The sequence below is a fragment of the Anas acuta genome, chromosome 2 (genome assembly GCF_963932015.1).
Source record: "Anas acuta chromosome 2, bAnaAcu1.1, whole genome shotgun sequence".
Taxonomy (NCBI): Eukaryota; Metazoa; Chordata; class Aves; order Anseriformes; family Anatidae; genus Anas; species Anas acuta.
The window spans coordinates 85660685-85678943 of NC_088980.1; the positions used below are offsets into that span (position 1 = coordinate 85660685).

The 18259-nt window shown below is 34.3% G+C and overlaps 1 protein-coding gene across 1 annotated transcript in view; it reads left to right on the plus strand.

Annotated features, from left to right (window-relative positions):
- Positions 1 to 18259, plus strand: part of ABCA13 (ATP binding cassette subfamily A member 13) — a 191189-nt gene that overhangs the window by 143751 nt on the left and 29179 nt on the right. Inside the window, exons 50-55 of the mRNA XM_068671052.1 lie at positions 2127 to 2242; positions 3630 to 3786; positions 4738 to 4991; positions 5543 to 5735; positions 7441 to 7550; positions 17138 to 17288. Of these exons, the coding sequence (XP_068527153.1) occupies positions 2127 to 2242; positions 3630 to 3786; positions 4738 to 4991; positions 5543 to 5735; positions 7441 to 7550; positions 17138 to 17288 (981 nt within the window). The remainder of the gene's footprint in view (positions 1 to 2126; positions 2243 to 3629; positions 3787 to 4737; positions 4992 to 5542; positions 5736 to 7440; positions 7551 to 17137; positions 17289 to 18259) is intronic.

Below are 18259 nucleotides of genomic sequence, written 5' to 3' on the forward strand. Positions count from 1 at the left end.
GTTTGTCACTCCAGAGGAGGGAAAGAAATGTTCTGCACTTTTTTTAACGCACTGGGTAATGGAAGGAAGGTCTGGATTCTGGCATAGACAATGCAAACATGAATTAGCCTGGTCAAGAACAGAGATTTTTTGGAACATTCTATTCTCATTCAAGTTATTCTAAATCTGAAACACGAGAGCTTCATCCATCCATGCTTGAAATCAGGATTTTCACACTTGAGCAAGCTTGAAGTAAGAGCACATTTATCCAAAAGTTATTTACCTGGCCAGTCAATCTTTGCATTCCCTCTTCTGCCATGTCAGATGAAAGGGTTTGGTTAAAAACTCGGTCCTTCATCATTCAGTTTCTCCTTGTGCAGTGAAGTCAGCTCTTTGTTATTTTCTGCCAATCTCTTCCTTTCAAAATCTTCTCACAAATTCAGCATCGTACTGCATGATCAATCATGATCTGGGAAAGAACAGACACTACTTTAAATGCTAATTGTGCTGCAGATCATCTAGGGACACTGAATGCATGAATATATGAACTATCAAATTTGAACTCCCTTTACACATTTTAAGCACTGCAGACCATGTCCTGTCTTATTGGAAGCATAATCTTTATTAGACCTGCAGAAGTATTTGATTTATAAAACTACTGTCATAAGAATCAGGCTGTTCTTTGTGTATTTATGCACATGAATAATATTCATTGCAATGTTCAACAAATACAAAATATGTAAGTGCTAAGAAAATTTCATGACAAATAGAGATATTTTGTTTAGATTCAGCTTGTTTCAATAGAGGGGCAATTAAGATTATTTATTTGTGCCTAACTTTTATAACATGCTGTGCTTTCAAATAAGATTATTTAAATAGAATTTAATGTTAAAAGCTATTTATTTCTAGAAAACAAGTTGAATATATTCATTTGTTGAAATATTTTAGGACTCAGATGCTTTGTGACTTCTACACAATGATTGTTAAACAGCTCCAGAATAAACTGAAGCCCAAATCTATGGAGTGGTGTTGTATGATATTTATGTATGGCATTGATGGTGCCATAAGGTACACTGTGAACAAGATGAGAACATTATAGCAGTCTATGTTTTGCTCAATTGCCTTTCCATTAAAAAATGTTATCTTCCCATTGGCAAGGAAATGATGCCTTCTGGTTTAAGCATAGACAGGTTTGCATTGTCCTTCAGTATGAACGTTTACTTTTACAGTATGTATACTGTGCTACACTGAGCATTCAGCTAGACCTTAATTGCAATCATTTGTTGCCTTTATTGCAGTTTCATCTCAGAATCTCAGCTATATTAAAATAAAGTTTATAAATCTTATATAGCATGGAAATGGAGGCAGTCACTGCCCTAGTGAGCTCAGCTTCAATGCACAGAGCAGGCAGATGCTGGGAATAGAACCAGGCACAGATTTTCACATCTTGCTATCGCTCAGTGTGAACAGAGCCCCTCTCTCTTCACTGTTTGGATATGAATCCCCTGTACTAATCACATCCCCACACTAAGAAGTATTTGGTTACCATTATATCAAGAGACTAAATAGAAATTGCTTTCCCTGTTGCCTAATGGCTGTAACTCTTGTAAATGTTATGCCTGTTCCTATTAAAAAACTGTCATTTGCTTCATCAGCACACAAAGTCCTTCATTAACGTCTCTTTCAAAATTGTGTCTTTACTAGTATCCTGTAACTGAAGCATAAATCAGTGAAACTGCTCTTTTTGGATCCAAGAAACTGTATTCACAATACAGTTGGATATTTTGGAGCAATAGTCCCATAAGGACTCATTATCTGGAAGAGTTAGCTTGTTAAATGGATGTATTGGAAAGGTGAATAGAAAGAATTAAGGGGAGTGCTCTATAGCTGGATTTTATTTTGTCAGGGTAAGTTTCATGTGTACGTGTTTAAGAGGGGTAGCTTCACAGCCAGCATGGACTATGAAATCTCAGAACTCTTCTGCCTAATTCTTCCTAATTCACAGAGTAATTATATTGCAAATATGGAAAAGTTCATTTGTACATCTGTAGAGCCCTTCTATGCTAATTAAGGATGTTACTAAGAGACAGTCGCCTGCTAAGTGCTTTTTTTTTTTTTTTTTTTTTTTTCTTTTCTTGTGTTTCTAGCTGTTTTACATGGTTCCAGTCACCCTTTGTGTTGGTGTTGTTATTGCCTTCCAGCTTTCAGCCTTCACTTGCCGAAAGAATTTGGCAGCCACTGTTCTCCTGCTGGTACTCTTTGGGTATGTGATTGGAAATGCTACTGTGGAATTATGACTCGTAGAAAACAAACAGAAATCTTTAGACTTGCTTTGCACCTGCTGTTGGATGCATGATTTTCTCTCTTTGGAAGTGATTACAATTCAGCAAAAGATAGTAAGAAAACAGGCTGAAACGTGAGTTTGAAAGTTCCACGTGGAAGTGATGGTGGTGATGGATTTGCTTGCTCGCTCACTCAGGGCAATAAAAGAAAAAAAAAAGGCACTGGAAATGTCTCAAAAATAGTCTGTATAACAATCATTTGCTGATAGAAATTGATTGTATGTTATCTTCCAGAAAGGAGGGAATAATAACTGTCAGGTCAGAATTTCAGTGCTTAGATGTGCAGAGTAGCAAAAAGAAGGCAAGAAGTGGCTGTCTTTTTTACAGGTCTACCAATTTTCAGTAATTCTGTAATCTTATACAGCTCCAGCAATTTATATATCCAGGGAGAAGGCTGTCCAATGTGGAGTACTGAACTGGTTGAAGATTTGTCTCCAAATAGTGCAATGAGATAGAAAAGTCCTCCCTTATAACCATTGTGCTTAAGTTTCACATAAAATAAATAAATAAAAGTTACAGAAAGATAAAATAACTGATTAAACTGAGTATTGATTTCTCTATATAAATATATATTGAACCCTGGGCTTAATCAAACTAATGGTTCATCTGTGCTGTTGCTTTGCCTTATGTGCAGTCCCAGGTGATGTGAGAAATGCTGAATATGGATAGTTACAGGATAAGCATTCTGAAGAATTTTCTTCCTTAACCAAATAACAGTTGCTATCTGTGTGAAGGAGATTGCATACTTTATGAGACATGTTTAAATAGCAAAATGTGCCTGCTTATGAGAGAATACAGGGAAAGAAAGGACTTTCTGTAAGATCAGGACATCCCATCATAGGAGAAAAAAAACAAGACCAACTTTTGCTAGATAAAATAAGCCAAGCCATAACATCATTATACTGTAATGTTATATTACTATTTTCTACCCCTTTTTCTCCCCTTTCATTTTATTTTACATCTTCCCCTCTCTCTCCTGTCTTTCTTTTCTTTCTATTTGTGTTCTCTTTTCCTGCTATGAAACTCTGTTTTTAATTCTATCCCCATATAAAACACTTGTTAAAAGATGCATGATTTTGCCATGGAGCTTGTGAACTCTGGAGCAGTGAAAGTAATACCATGCAGTTAATATATGCAAAAATGGTTCATATCTGCCTATTACATGACAGTAGAAATGGGTACTTCTACAGAATCATAAAGTAATTAGATAAAGAAAATTTATCCCAAATTTGACCTCTTTTTCAGTTGGTCAGAAGAGTTACTTAACTTGTTTGTGATTTTTTTTTTTTTTTTTTTTTAAACTTTCAGATATGCAACTTTACCGTGGATGTATCTTGTATCCCGATTCTTCTCAAGTTCAGATGTCGCTTTTATTTCTTACATCTCCTTAAACTTTGTGTTTGGCCTTTGTACCATGCTGGTGACTCTCTTACCTCGTTTGTTAGCTATAATTTCCAAAGTACAGGTCAGTATGAAACCTTAGTTTCATATTACTCATGAGATGTATACACACATATATATGTGTGTATGCATATTGCATATGCTTACCTATGCACAGACTAGATCATTTCTAGCAGAAAAAAAAATGCTGTTTTAAACCTTCCTGATTTTTCTGTCCCACTATATACCATATTGCTTGTTACTGTCTTGAATTTTAACTTGTTTATAAGAAGAAGAAGAAGGAAAAAAAAAAAAAAACTTGCACTGAAATAATGGAAAAATAGTGTTAATTGAAATCTTGACATTTTCCAGACCATTAAGTTGTAATTTGCACATAATGGGAGCTGTTCTGGTCCATTGAATAGACTATATGCATTGTAAAATGTGTTTGAATAATATTGACATAAGAGATAATCCGCTTATTTCTAGGATCAGTAATGCGCTGTATGAATAGTAATATGCATTCTCAGTCCATGTATGTAATTTTCATTATTCTTAATGGTAATTAAGCAACCTGATGGAAAGAAAACCAGAATGTGTGTATTTCGCTACATATGCATGTAGCAGGTCAAAAACTTGATGTTTGAAGACAAATGTGGATTACACATCACACAAATTTGGAGGCAGATTCGATGCCTCCAAAATTCGACTAGGGTTAAGTTGGTGGTTTAGAATTAATAGCATTCAAATATTAAAATTTTAAGAAAGTGCAGTGACCACAGCCATGTGTCTGTTCTGTCACTGTCTGTGAACCTCAGAAAACTAGGACTCTGTGGGTGTAGGCACTCTAAAACATGATAAGAGTCCCTGTCCCAAAATAGTTCATGATGTGCTCTGCCAAAATCGGTTTGCCTTGAGTGAGATTTGAAAGGTGTATCTAGCTTAGTAATTATGCTTAATGTTTTGTTAGAGAAAACTAATTTTCTTTCTTTATTTCTTTCTTCCTTTCTTTTTTTCTTTCTTCATGGATTTTAAGAGTTTTCAGTACATCTACAATATCCTCAAATGGACATTTATAATTTTCCCACAATTCTGCTTAGGCCAAGGTTTAATAGAACTTTCATACAACCAGATCAAATTTGACCTGACCAACAACTTTGGAATAGATTCATATGTGAGCCCATTTGAGATGAATTTCCTGGGCTGGATTTTTTTGGAAATGGCCCTGCAGGGAACAGTTCTTCTTCTTTTACGTCTTTTTTTCCATTGGGATCTCCTCCAGAAACCAAGGTGTGTGCACTACCATTTGTATTCTGCCATAGTAAACAATTAACTAATTTTTAAAGAAAGAAAATGGAATCCTGTCCACTTCGGTGTTTTGTTTTGTTTGCTTCAGAGTTATTTTAACTGGATGATTTTGTGGTCCCATGCTTCAATTTTGAATGAAGGATTTCCCCATTTCATCATTCTTGTTTCTTACTTAAATAATGTTTCCATGTAGAGCTCATTCTCAGTTGAATGCCTCTGTTGCTGTTTCATATGAGCAGTAGAGTGCAATTGCATTTTTAGGAAGGAGAAAAAAATCACAGAATCATAAAGGTTGGAAAAGGTCCAAAAGGTTGGCTTTTGGACAAGATTATCTAGTCCAACCATCCCCCTACCACCAATATTACTGTATTATTGTAAACTGCAGAAAAAAGCACAAATGCTTTCTTTTCCCCTTGGATTCTGCTGAAGGGTGATCACCAAGCTTTAAGGGATTTCAGGTAAATAAAACAAGAGTAATCCAGAGTACATCAATGTTCAATTTGTCATGTGGTATTTGTTATCTTCTATTTTAGGGGTCAGTGTTCAGTTAATAGCATAGTCAGCCCTTCAGAAGATATTGATGTAGAGATGGAGCGACAGCGACTTTTTGGTGAAAGAACTGGTAACGACATCCTTCTTCTGTACAACCTCAGGAAGTGTTATGGAGGTTTCAGTAAGAAGAACATAGCTGTGGAAAACATAAGTTTGGGAATACCAAGGGGAGAGGTAAAGAGGACTTTTTTCTTCCTTCAGGAAAATCAAGAAGAAACAAAATCAAACCAACAAACCAAATAATCCCTCTCCCTCCCCCCCCCCCCCCCCAAAAAAAAAAAAAAAAGAAAATCCCCCTCCTCCCCACAAACCCCACTTGATTCCTGCAGTTGTTCAGACGTGCAATCAAAGATCTGTAGATAGCAGAACAATTTCAGTTGTAGTAATTTCTGAAAATCGGTAACTGGATAGAAGTAGAAGATGTGGTGGTCTTTAAGAAGCAACAGTTCACTTATTTCTTTGGTTTAACACTGTATCAGAGTCTTAATTTTTTCATCTTGTTTATCTTCAGCAAATTACTGTTTCATTGGCTAAAAAGAAGTGCCAGGAGGTAGCAGAGCAATTCAATGCCAAAGAGAAAGCAAAGAATATGTAGCACAATTGCAAAATGTGAATAGGATTCTGAATTTGTCTCCAAGGCAACATTGTATTTCTCATACTGAAATCATTCCCGTATATTTTAATATAGTATATAATATACCAATATGCTACAATATGCTATTTTAATAAACTGAAAACTCACACTGAATGATGGTAATTCTAAAGATTTCAGAACAGCATTTAGTTTTTCAAGATTTAGATCCTTTTGGGAAGTGCAAATTTTCATTTAAAATACTGGTTAGGGTAAGACTTTTTTTTTTTTTTCTTGGTTGACGTTAGCAAACTACAAATATGCATTAGTAAAAAAAAATATGAGAAATGTACTTGGCAGCACAGGTCCAGTAAGATACAGACAGTTACAGGTCAGTTGTTGGGTAACTGGAGTAACCTGGAGGATGTTGCTGGTTAAAACCTATTTATCAATAAGAAAGTTCATGAAACAAGTATTTTGAAAGTTATGAAGTGCTATTTGTAAACTTAATACAAATACTGTCCTAGCTTGAGCAAGTATTCATCACAGTTGGACTCTGAATTAACTGAGTCAGTGTCTTGGATGTTCACTGTTTGTTTACTTGTACAAGATGAAGCAGCTTAGGAGAAACTAAGAAATATTAATTAAAAAATATTGACTATATTTCTTTCTGGCTCAATTTGGATGTGAAAACCCCAAGCTCAAATTTAGCACTTAATAACTAATAACTAATTGATCATTATAATAATGATCAACTATTAATAATTGATAATAATAACAACCAATAATAATTAGAATAATTAATAACAATAATCATTACATAATCAATTGTTAATATTTTAAATTATTTATAACTATACATAACTATATCAAATATAATTATATAATACATATAATTATATATAATTATATTAAAATTAATTAATGTTAATCATTATTATTTAATACTATTTGATAGTAATAACTAATTGATCAAATAACTGATGCATTAAATTATAGGACAGGGTTTTAAGTGGAAGGCTAAATAAGTCATTTTTAAGAATGTAGGAGGTAATCAAATTATTTTATTTTATTGAAAACTTATTTTCTGTTGGAAAGGGAATTGCACATACTGAATAGCCGTATACAGTATCTTACAGACATGATAAGAAATACGAAAATGGGAGAAACTGTTGAAGAATTAGTATTACATATTTCCTTCAGCGTAATAGATTGATAACAATTTTTCACCTTTGCTCCTTATTTCTTCTTTTTGTTTGTTTGTTGTATTTCTTTTTGTTTGGTTGCTTCTTTTTTTTTTTAACTTAGTGTTTTGGACTCCTGGGAACAAATGGAGCTGGGAAAAGCACAACATTTAAGATGTTGACTGGAGACATCATCCCATCTGCCGGGCGTGCTGTTATCCGGACTCCTGCAGGGTAAATAATACAGGGTTTGATCAGAATAGTGCTAATTGATAATGCCAATGATCAAAAACTAGCAGTCTTCAGTCCTTTATATTGTAGTCTAGGGACCTGGTTTGATCCCTTTTAAATCCATATTGCATCATTGCTGTTAAGCCCTTGTCAGGAACGTCAGGGATTATGACAACATTTTGAAGTCTGAGAGCTCTGTTAATTGAGAATTTGAAGAAGTTGTCTAGTAGCAAAAGAGCAGGCTACAGGAAGCCTCAGTTGTAACAAAAATCTTAATATACCGTACGTACAGGTACATGGATGTAAATCTCGCATGCTAGTGGGACATAAATCTCCCATGCTAGTGCTGCACCAAAAGGTTTCCAGGCTGAGGATGATGACTGGTGCTTAAAGTGGATAATTGTAAAATGTTGACACTTGGGTCCTTCAGAGTCATTAATTAATTACTTGATCAACATGTTGTGTAATGAAGAAAAGAGATATAGTGTTTGTGGTATTGAGGATAACTTTGATGGAGTGATAAGTGAATAATGGCCTTTTTGGTTTAGGTGTAACCAACATATACAGGTTTTACCAGCAACATTGGAGGGAAAGTAAAATTATTTTTGAGTAAAAACAAAGTAAAATGTGTGTATATGTATGAATGTATTGTGGGCTAGTTAACAATTTTAAACCTTGTTTGTTTGTTTGTTTTAAAAATTATGTCCATTTCAAAATTGGAGAATGAGGGGTGAAGGGTTTAATTCAGAAGACTTTAAAATGAAACATTTTGAAATTTCCAAAATGTGAAGATACATATCTTTGTTTTAGTATTTAAATGCTTTCATATGTCAGTATTTGCTCACTTAATGAAAATAATGATAAATAGATATAATTTCATAATGCAAGTAGTTTCAGTTATAGCAAAATTATGTTTTCTTGAAAGTTTACCCTTAAAAGAAGAGAAAAAGTGGACACCATCACCACTACTAAACATGGTTCTATGTAATTGATTTTGTTGTTGTTATTGTTTTGTTTTTAAAATGTCTTTCATAACAACATTTTTTTTGTTCAGTAGATTCAGGTAAAAAGGGCTTAATAACAAAGAACTCCCCAAATCACCATCAAATAGTTATTAATCAGGAGGAAGGAATGACTTCTATAGCTTTTCCTGGGACTTGCCTTTGGTCCTTCCTGTGCCTTCATGAATTTCATATGGATTTCTCTATACAATGTGACATCAGATCTGTATAAGGGCAAATGATTTGATTTGGTGTGGCAATTTCTATATTTTAATACCTACTTGAAAGCAAATATAAAGTTATAATAATATATTTCATTGTCAGGTATCTTGGCAGTTACACTATGTTTATTAAATACATTATTTTATCAGAACCCCTAAAGGTAATTCTTCAAAAAATCATAAAACAATATGTCAATGTATTCCTTTTACTAGAATGTTGCAATTTATTTTTGTGAAAGAGATAATTCTTTTGAGGTCATCTTTATGCTTCTGGCATTTAATAATAGTTTCTAATAGGCAGTAATACCTGATAATTCATGCTACATAATTACATAATATTTGATTATGCCTGCTACCCATCCTGTATGATACTTTCATTTACCCCATTCATTTAAAATGTAATGTTATTTACTATATACTAAAATATAGGTAACGAAATTTGACACATTTAGAAGACTAGAGAAGAACCTACAGGAGACAGTCATATTTAAGGTTTCAAAATGTCATTGACAATCATTACCCTGACCTGGACATCACCTTAGGCATTCTGATGTTTCTTGCATGGTTGAAGACAGAAGTCTATAAGTGAATGTAAAGCATTTCTGTGTTTTCAAAACTTACACTCACTTATTCTAATATTATATTTATATTATATTTTTCTAATATTATAAAGGTGGCAACCTCAAGCAGGAGCTGCAGTTACACAATAGCTAGCCCCGGGGAAACAAACAAGTTTGAGGCTGGGAGTAGAGATTTGTGTCATTCCTGATTTTGTTGCTTGCTTCATATTTTGTCAACTGATATAAAGCAAATCAAGATGCACTGTGTTGCTGTGCTACTGTAAATTAGTAGTGGACAAAACTGTTGACTCTTACATAGATAGGATTCTAACCACAGCAGGTCTGAAGAACCCTTCCACAACACTTGAACTACTGCTAAAAATTCTCATGCAAAGCAGAATATATTTTTTTCTGAATAGAATTGATTTATAATCTTAAAACAACAACAACAAAAAAAGATTATGATCTCTGAATCAGTTAAATTGCCATTTTCTGTAGTCTAGTGAGAAGATACAAAGATGCTTGTGATAAGATTTGATGTTCCTTACTTCAGTTTCAGGTATAACTATTTTATGTCCTGAGCAGCAGTCATGTTTATCCTGCTTATAAAGACAAATACCAAATTCTTAAACAGGAGGAAAAAAAGAAAGAAATGTAAAATATTTTGTGTAACAGTTGATATATGTGCGAGTGTCCTGAATATTTTCTAGTTTCGGGTGTCTTTAAACTGTTAATTACATCTTTGTTAGTTGCAACTTCTGGGAACAATTATTAGAAGTGAAATGAGTGTGCTTGAGTCCCATAGCATTGGCTTCAACACTTAAATCAGTATTTGAGGCAAAACCAAGAAACATCACTACGATGGAAATACTTTTGTTCTTTTAACTTGCTATGCTATGCAATATGTTCTGTAAGGAATATGTGCATTTCACATCAGGAAGAAAACTGCAACTTTCATCTTTCCTCTCTAAGGATTGATTTGCTACTGATATATAATTATGTATGTCAATAAACACAAAAATGTAAATAGTTGGAGAACATAGCCCTATCTGGTTTGTGTATCAGGTGCCCAAGGGGTTTTAGGTGGGTTAAAAATCCTTAATTCATAACAGGATCTATTTCATTGAATAAACTGTTCTTGAAAGTTCCTGGATATTATAAAAATAAATAAATACATAAATAAATGAATAAAAAAAATCCTGATTATTATTGTAATAGTTTCACAGAATATATGAAAAAGTCAGAAGTGTCTCGTTGAGACAGCTGCACTGAAATCAGACCTGAATTTAACAGGACAGCATTTGCACCTTTGGACAGGGGACTAGAAATGGCAGATCAGCTTTCCAAAAATGCATGTTGAATTGCAAAGCAGAATTTTTGGACCTTCAGCCTAAAATATCTTGGAGGTGTCTGGGGTTGTGTAGAGAGAGGTGTGCTCCTCATACAATGATGATCAAGTCATGTTCAGGGAAATCCAGCTAGACTCTCAAAGAAAATTGTAAAATGTACTTCGGGTCTAGAGCTGCCTTTTTAAAAAGGCAGAAAATTAGATTCACAATACCTTCAAGTACTTCCAAAAGATTTGTTGGCCTCTGAATTGTTTGTTGAAAGTTTAGAGCCACAAAAAATGAGCTTATTCCTAAGAAAACTTTTTTTTTTTTTTTTTTGGTATTGTAACAAAAGCTTAATAAAATGTGTTAAAGCTATCTCTCAGATTTGTAAGACTGGGTGTTATTAAGAAGAAATTTATATTAAATACTAGATCCAGCTTTCCAGCTTCATCTCTTCTGCACATGAAAGTTTCTTGGCATTCTCTTTGATGGGGACATTCTTTTGGGGAAGGGAAGGCTTCTGATGTCTTTAAACTTTTTCTTTTTGATACATTACAAATCAAGTAGATATTTTAAGCAGAGTATGTTCCTAACTTTGATGTATCTTAGCATTTACGTGGGGAATGCACATTTATAGTATACAAGCTAAGCAGTCTACCAAGGAACTACTTTTTTAAAAAAAAATCATATTCTTGTGGAGAAAAGTCTTTCAGGCAACATCTAACCTTTGCAATCCCATTCTAGTTGTAACTGTGACCTCATAAAGATACTCTTAGTAACAGAAATAATAGGAATTTATCACTAACCACAGACAGTCTTGTGAAGGTAATAGCAAAATGCTATTCATAGGGGATTTTGCCTTTTTATTATTTTATGTACCTTATTAACATTGCCATTATCAGTGACATATCTGTCCAGATGAAACATAAAAATAATATCGTATAGAGAAAGTGTCTCTATGTTAGGGATATTTCCAACCCCTCAAAGTGGTTTAAAAAGTGGCAAAGGAAAATGTGGAAGTGAAATATTGACACTGAAGTATCAGCAGTCCCTCTAGTGAAGGTCAGAAATATTAAAAGCAAAAAAGGGAAAAAGAAAATCTTTTAATAAAATTTACTTGCCTTTATTTATCAAGAATGGTACTATAAGACATCAGGAGACTGGCTTTTGAGCAATGTCTAGGCAAAGGAGTTTTCAAGCTTAAACAAATATGACAGTTGATTGACTGCATGGCACTTTTGTATTCTCTGTAGTGTATGTGCTCCTCTTTAAGGGTGCAAATGGAGTCAGAGTAGTATATCCTTAGCTTTACTGCTATGACCAGATTGTCACCAGGAGCTGGCTATTTGAAAGCTATTGTGGATAACCATAAGCATTTTCATAGCTACTGCTTTTGTCAAATAGCTTAAAGAAATAGTATCTGTATTATATATGTACTCTGAAAAGCTGACACTTACCAAAGTAGTAAAAGAAAGGAGAACACAGTGAACCCCATCAAAGTGAGCCCTCCTAGTCTTTGAATCACTTCTGGACTAATACATCAGCAGATACTGCATATCTGTTCCACTCTTTAAGTGTACATTGGCCACTGTTAGTTTTCTTTCCCTTTGCAAGTTTGTACCCAAGCCTCCTGCAATGATTGTTGTAAAGCCTCCCTCAACTGAGAAGGGCTAAAGACAGCTGGGAAGAGAATGTGTCAAAATCCTTTTAAGTGTCATGTCAAGATCAGTGTAAAATAACGCGACTAGTGTTTAGTGTTTTGTTTGCCTTTTTGACTCAAACTATTTTGCAGTTTTCTCCACTGTGGTTTGCTGAATATATTCACTTTTAAGTTCATACTCAGTGTAAAGTCTTGGTTGTAGTGGGGGTGCATAGAGGAAGAAGTAGTTGCGGTGAACCTAATCTTGTTCATAAGTGTCCTAAAGCATTTGGCAGTGTTCCTTATATAATTAATTTATATACCATGAATTTCTCTCTTCTGCATAGAGATCCTCCATGACAGCAACCCCCCATACTATTTGATTTGAAAGTCAGTCATCTCAGCTGTTGGACTACAAAGTCATAGGACCAAAGAACTGCTTTCCAAAGAGGGGAAAATAAAATATTTCTATAGAGCTACAACTTGGACTCTTGATAGTTATGATATTCAGCTTGATAAATAATTTAAAATGTAATTCGAATAGCTTTACTTGAAAGGCAGAATAAATTTGCATCAATATAATGGCTGAGAAAGCTGTTGTTACACTGTATATCAGTATAATTAGTTTAATTATAACTAAGCTTTAGTTACATTAATTATATTTTAACCTTGATTTTTTATAATGTTAATTGAGCATTAGTATGCACTGAATTGAATGTGCAGTTATGAGTACAATGGAATGTCTAACTACTTTTGCAATTTGTAAATTTATATTTCATTTTGACTAATTATTAGAATTTATCTCTCTGCAGAAGCCATTGTAAGTACCACATATATCATTGCCTTTATTTTAACTACATTCAGACACCACAGAAAAAGCACACAAAAATGAACCAAAGTGCACAGCAGAGTCAACAGTGAAACATTTTTTCATAAACAGCCAAAAGGCTGATATTGGGGGCGCTAAGTTGTGTTGAAATTGAGGTCGTACCTTTGAATGTCAACCTACAGCTGCCTAAGCAATATTGTTGGTAACCACTGTAATAAATGAGAAGGAAATTCAGTCTCAGCAACAACCAACCCAGCCTTCTGAAAGATGTAAGTCCGGTTCACGTGACAGAAAGCAACAGGTTTTGTTTGAGATTCTTCGCATATATTCAAATGTTTTGTTCTCTCTTCAGTGCCAGCAAAAGCTTTCTGACTAGAGTGGCCCATGCCACTCCAGGGTAGCTTTCCAGACTGGAATCAGATTTCAGGGGTACTGCAACACACAAAAGAAATGGATCGGTTAAATACGTTAAAATGATCAGTGAAGGAATACATTTAAGTGAAGGTTTAATCCACTCTGAGTTTAGTTTGATAAAATCCCCATTGCCTTGCAAGGCTGGCAAGTTTCCTTCATCATTAGTACAAAACTTTGTAAGATGAGCATTCCAAATTTATGGAAGCCTCCTGAAGTCTTGGATTATTTTTTTTTCAGGATGATTTAAGTTAAAGTTATCATAATTCTTACCGTATAAATGGAGACAAAAGCATAGAGAAAAGGAAAGAATACAATATTTTCAAGGTTTCAAGTGCTACTCTGTACTATTTTTCTCAAGGATGCCATAGAGTCTGCTGACCTTTTCAAGAAGTGTACTAGCAATTTAGTTTTTCACCTTTAAATTTTTATTTAACATATAAAATATTCTGGATACATTCTGCCGGTTTCATTTGTTGCAGCTCTTCCACTTTACACAAAAAATTAAATAGTAAGTGAAAGTATTGACTGAGCGTAACAATACAATCTAAAAATGAATCTTCACTAGGAAGATGAGAACTTATGTTCCATGCCTGAACTAGGTCAGACCAAAATAACTAAGAGTCTGAAGATAACCATTCCTACATATTTTTATAATGATACAGAAATCCTTTTATTTGTGTAAAAGTCTGTTTTCTATCCTATAGTTTTTAGAAATTAGACTGGTATTCATTGTGTCTACTGTACTATGGACAGAAAGGCACAGAAAGGTTGGAATCTGTAGTTATATATGCTTTCTCTCTTCATTTTTAAAATCAGCTTTCCCCTGCCATCTCTCATGTTGTTTACATCAGTGGTCTAATGAGAAATGCTAGCATGTTGATAATAATAGGGCAGAAAACAAAGGCTTGCTTTTCTCTAGGCTGAGAAAAAGTTTGTTATTTTGCTGTATGCTAATCTATATTTCAGAAAATATAAAAATTTATGTTTCTTATTGTATTCTGATAATATCATGCATGATGTTTGTTAAAGAAAGATATAATTAATTTACTGAATATCATCAGAGGTTTTTTTTTTCTTTTTTAAAGCATTTATACTATATCACTTAGTGAAAAGGGTTTGGGGTATCATGCTGTAACTTCTTGAAAAGTTCATTAAGCACATGAAAATGAGATTTGAGAGACTAACTGAATTCCAAGGAAAATTAATTTCCTGAGATAAAGGCAGGTGTCTATCCTAAAATATGTTCTGTAATTAAAGATTATGCTGTGGCTTTCTTTCATCTCTTATTCTAGTATTCAGAGAAAAGTTATGCTGGCTAAACAAAACTCAATTTTGATCTCCAACCTTTTTGTTTTGGACATCTACTCAGTATTATTGCTGTGGAAAGAGTAGGCATTCTAATATATATATCAAAAATATTTCAATAAAAAGCTAGAATCCACATATGGCTTTTTTTTTTGTTGTCGTTAAATTCTATTCAGATTTCTTTCTGCTTTATGACGGATAGGTCCATGAGTTCATTAGTGGATACATTAGAATTTCTTTACTAATGGGAACGCTTTATGTGTTCAAGGTCAGCACTAATGGATGTAGATGCAAGATAAGGACCAAGCTGAGTAATAATATTAAATGATGTATTCTCACTCCATTCTTTCTTTATGAAAGCTAAAGGTTGCTGGGTGGGATCTTGTTCATCTAAGGCTGTGTATGCTTCATAGGAAGCACAACACTAAAACTGTATCTGTGCAATTAGCACTGTGGACACAGAAGTGTTTTTATTATCCAATGCAAGCTGAGTAACTACGGTCTAATCAAGTTCTAGCTTAAGGACATCAGGTGTCTGTTATATTTCGCAGCCATGCATACTTATTTTTTGTTCTTCGTGGTATGGATCCATTCCAAGCTATATGTATCTATCCAGATAGAGAGTTCATGCTGAGTAAATGTCCCTGAATTTACCCCTGAGTGTGATTTGTTCTCTTGTGATTGAACTTGGCATCTAACTAAAAACCCAGACTCCAAGGAGAGTACCTGTAAGAAAAAGAAGCCTTGTTAGCTTGCCTGAATCTTCCTAGTATAGCAAACCTTATGCACATCACTCTCTATTCAGCAGCATCTTGACAGCATTTCACTGTAGATAGTTTCACAATGTTAGATTTTGTTAAATAAAGAATACGCGGCTTCTGTCAGGCCATGTAATAAGATCAACATTATTCAGTCCATAGCTTATGGTAAATATGACCTTAAACCTTGTTTAATTTGATTTAGGTATGTCTAGAAATTGGGTTGGGAAAAAATCTGTATATACGTTATTTAAGATAATCTTTAAGTAGATATAGATTTAATGACAGAGTGCACTTCTAGCATCCTCTTCCCTCCTTTCCCCCCCCAGCCCCCCCCCCCCTTTTTTTTTTCTAAGTCTTTACCTAGGGAGATATCTACAGGCAGTTAACTGCCTTGGCACTATCCAAACCTACAAAGGTACTAAAATTTTATATCTTTGCCATTAAGAGCAAAAGCCCATTCTAATTAGTGTCCAGCAAGGTTCATCGTAATCATGATACCTTATCTTTTGAAAGGATTAAAATATTTTGATGTTGTGATTCATTAAGTAAAATGTAGAATTTGTATTTTCTTTTTCTCCAGACTCCTGAATGTTGTTAAGGAACAGGAGATACATATTTCTGTTTTCACTGGTGCTGATATTAGTAGATCCTCCATTTAATGCATTTACATTGCGTCTAAATTAATAATCATATATTTAGTTCTCTTAACCAGAAACATAGAAAACCACTAAGGGGTAAGCCATTCTGTAATGCAGAACCTTTTAAAAACTTTTTTCAAAACTCAATTTTTCTCTTTTTAATTAAGTAGCTTAGTTTTGACAGGTCTTTTCTGTAAATGTAAATCAGCATCATTGAATGTTGGATTAGATGTTGGAATAAATAGGATAGATTTAGTGCCATTATGGTTAATGAGACACCCTTGCAATCAAGCTTGCTTCTTAGCAATGAATGCAATTTCAAGTAATGCCATACAGCTATGAAGAGATGGCCAAAGTCTCTGAAATCAGAATCACTTTATATTTTTACCTGTATTGTCTTTAAACTTCCTAGTCTTTAATAGGCTTTGGATTTCTGGCTTTTGTTGTTTAGACAATGCATGTATGCATGTATACAGAATGTAAAGAATACACAGCAATGTTTTGCTCTCTCTTTCGAGACTAATGCCCCTCTAATATTGAATGTGATGAACACTGCATGGTTTTGAAGTATATCCCCCCAGAGCAGGGTCTACTAAATGTATAGGGGAGGTAAACCTGGTAAGAATTAGTTCTCATAGATCTGTCCTCCTGTGTTTGTTCATCCATGTACATTTGGAGCAGTAAAGCATGGGTGGCAGTGCATATCTCAGAGAAAGGGACAAAAAGCTTGCATTGAGTATGGGTGGTACCATGTTAAGTGATGACAGTGAAGAGAGTCAAACTCATTTACCAAAAGAGCAAGAGATGTGTACTTGTCTTGAAGACTCTATATCACAAAGGGTGAAAACTAGGGCTGTGTTTTTTACTTTTTTTTTTTTTTCTTTTAAGCAGATCTGAATTGGATATACTGTCTGCTAACTCTGAAGGCATTCTTATCGGCTATTGTCCACAGCATGATGCCCTGGATGAACTTTTAACGGGTTGGGAGCATCTTTATTATTACTGCATACTGCGTGGAATTCCAAAACAACATATCTGTAAGGTATGAATAGATATGAACAGATCTGCAGGTGGAGCTGCAGCCAGGTTGGGCAGTGGAGTTTATGAAAGAAGGGTGCTTTTTTTTACATGTGATAATATCCAATATTTCATCTTAACAGTGTTTGTAATAAGGTTTTTTGTCATGTTAATTTATCTAAAAAGTATTTTTTTTTTCTGTCCAGTGCTAGTTCAAACACAGTAACTTCACTGAGGATAGTGAAATATGCAAACACAATCTCTGATACACATATTCTAAAGGAAATGAAATTTATGAATGATTCAATACCTTCATTGCCACATGTAGAGGACTGGGAAGGAACACCAAATGTGCCAGGTCATGCACCTTTTCTTCAGAGATGGAATTAAACTTGAAAGAAATTGAAATCTGTTGAATTTCTATTTAAAGAAAATAAGCATCTGGGTGCCGAGGCCAAGTGGCAGCTGTCAGCACTCTGCTGGTAAAAGCCTTAACCTTCACAAGGCAGTGGCTGCATTCAAATTGCCTGCTGGGAGCAGTCCCTAAAATATTCCTGGATTTGTCTGAGGAGAAGAAGCCAAACCTGTGTCAGGAAATAGTTTAACAACTTACTAAACTTACTAGCAAAGGCTATTACAATACCTGGGAATGTCACTTGGGAGTTTTTGGGTTTACTGATACAGATGTGGCTGTTCTGAGCAACAAATAGCTCTCTCCCTCTCTCTCCTTTTTTTTTTTTTTTTTCTTCTTTGAATCTTTAAAGAGCCTCGTCAGTCAACTCATACTAGAAATCACATACTAAATGGTAATAGTATAAAATTTATTTATTAATTTATTTCCATCTCCACTGATGTAAATTTCTGATATGGCCTATTCTTAAGCAGTTCAGTCTCTTGTGCATCTCTATTTACAAGTGAAAACTGAAGTGTGGTATGAAATCAAGTTCATTTGTGCTGTATAGATTGGTACCACATAACTTTTAGGTCTGTATGGTA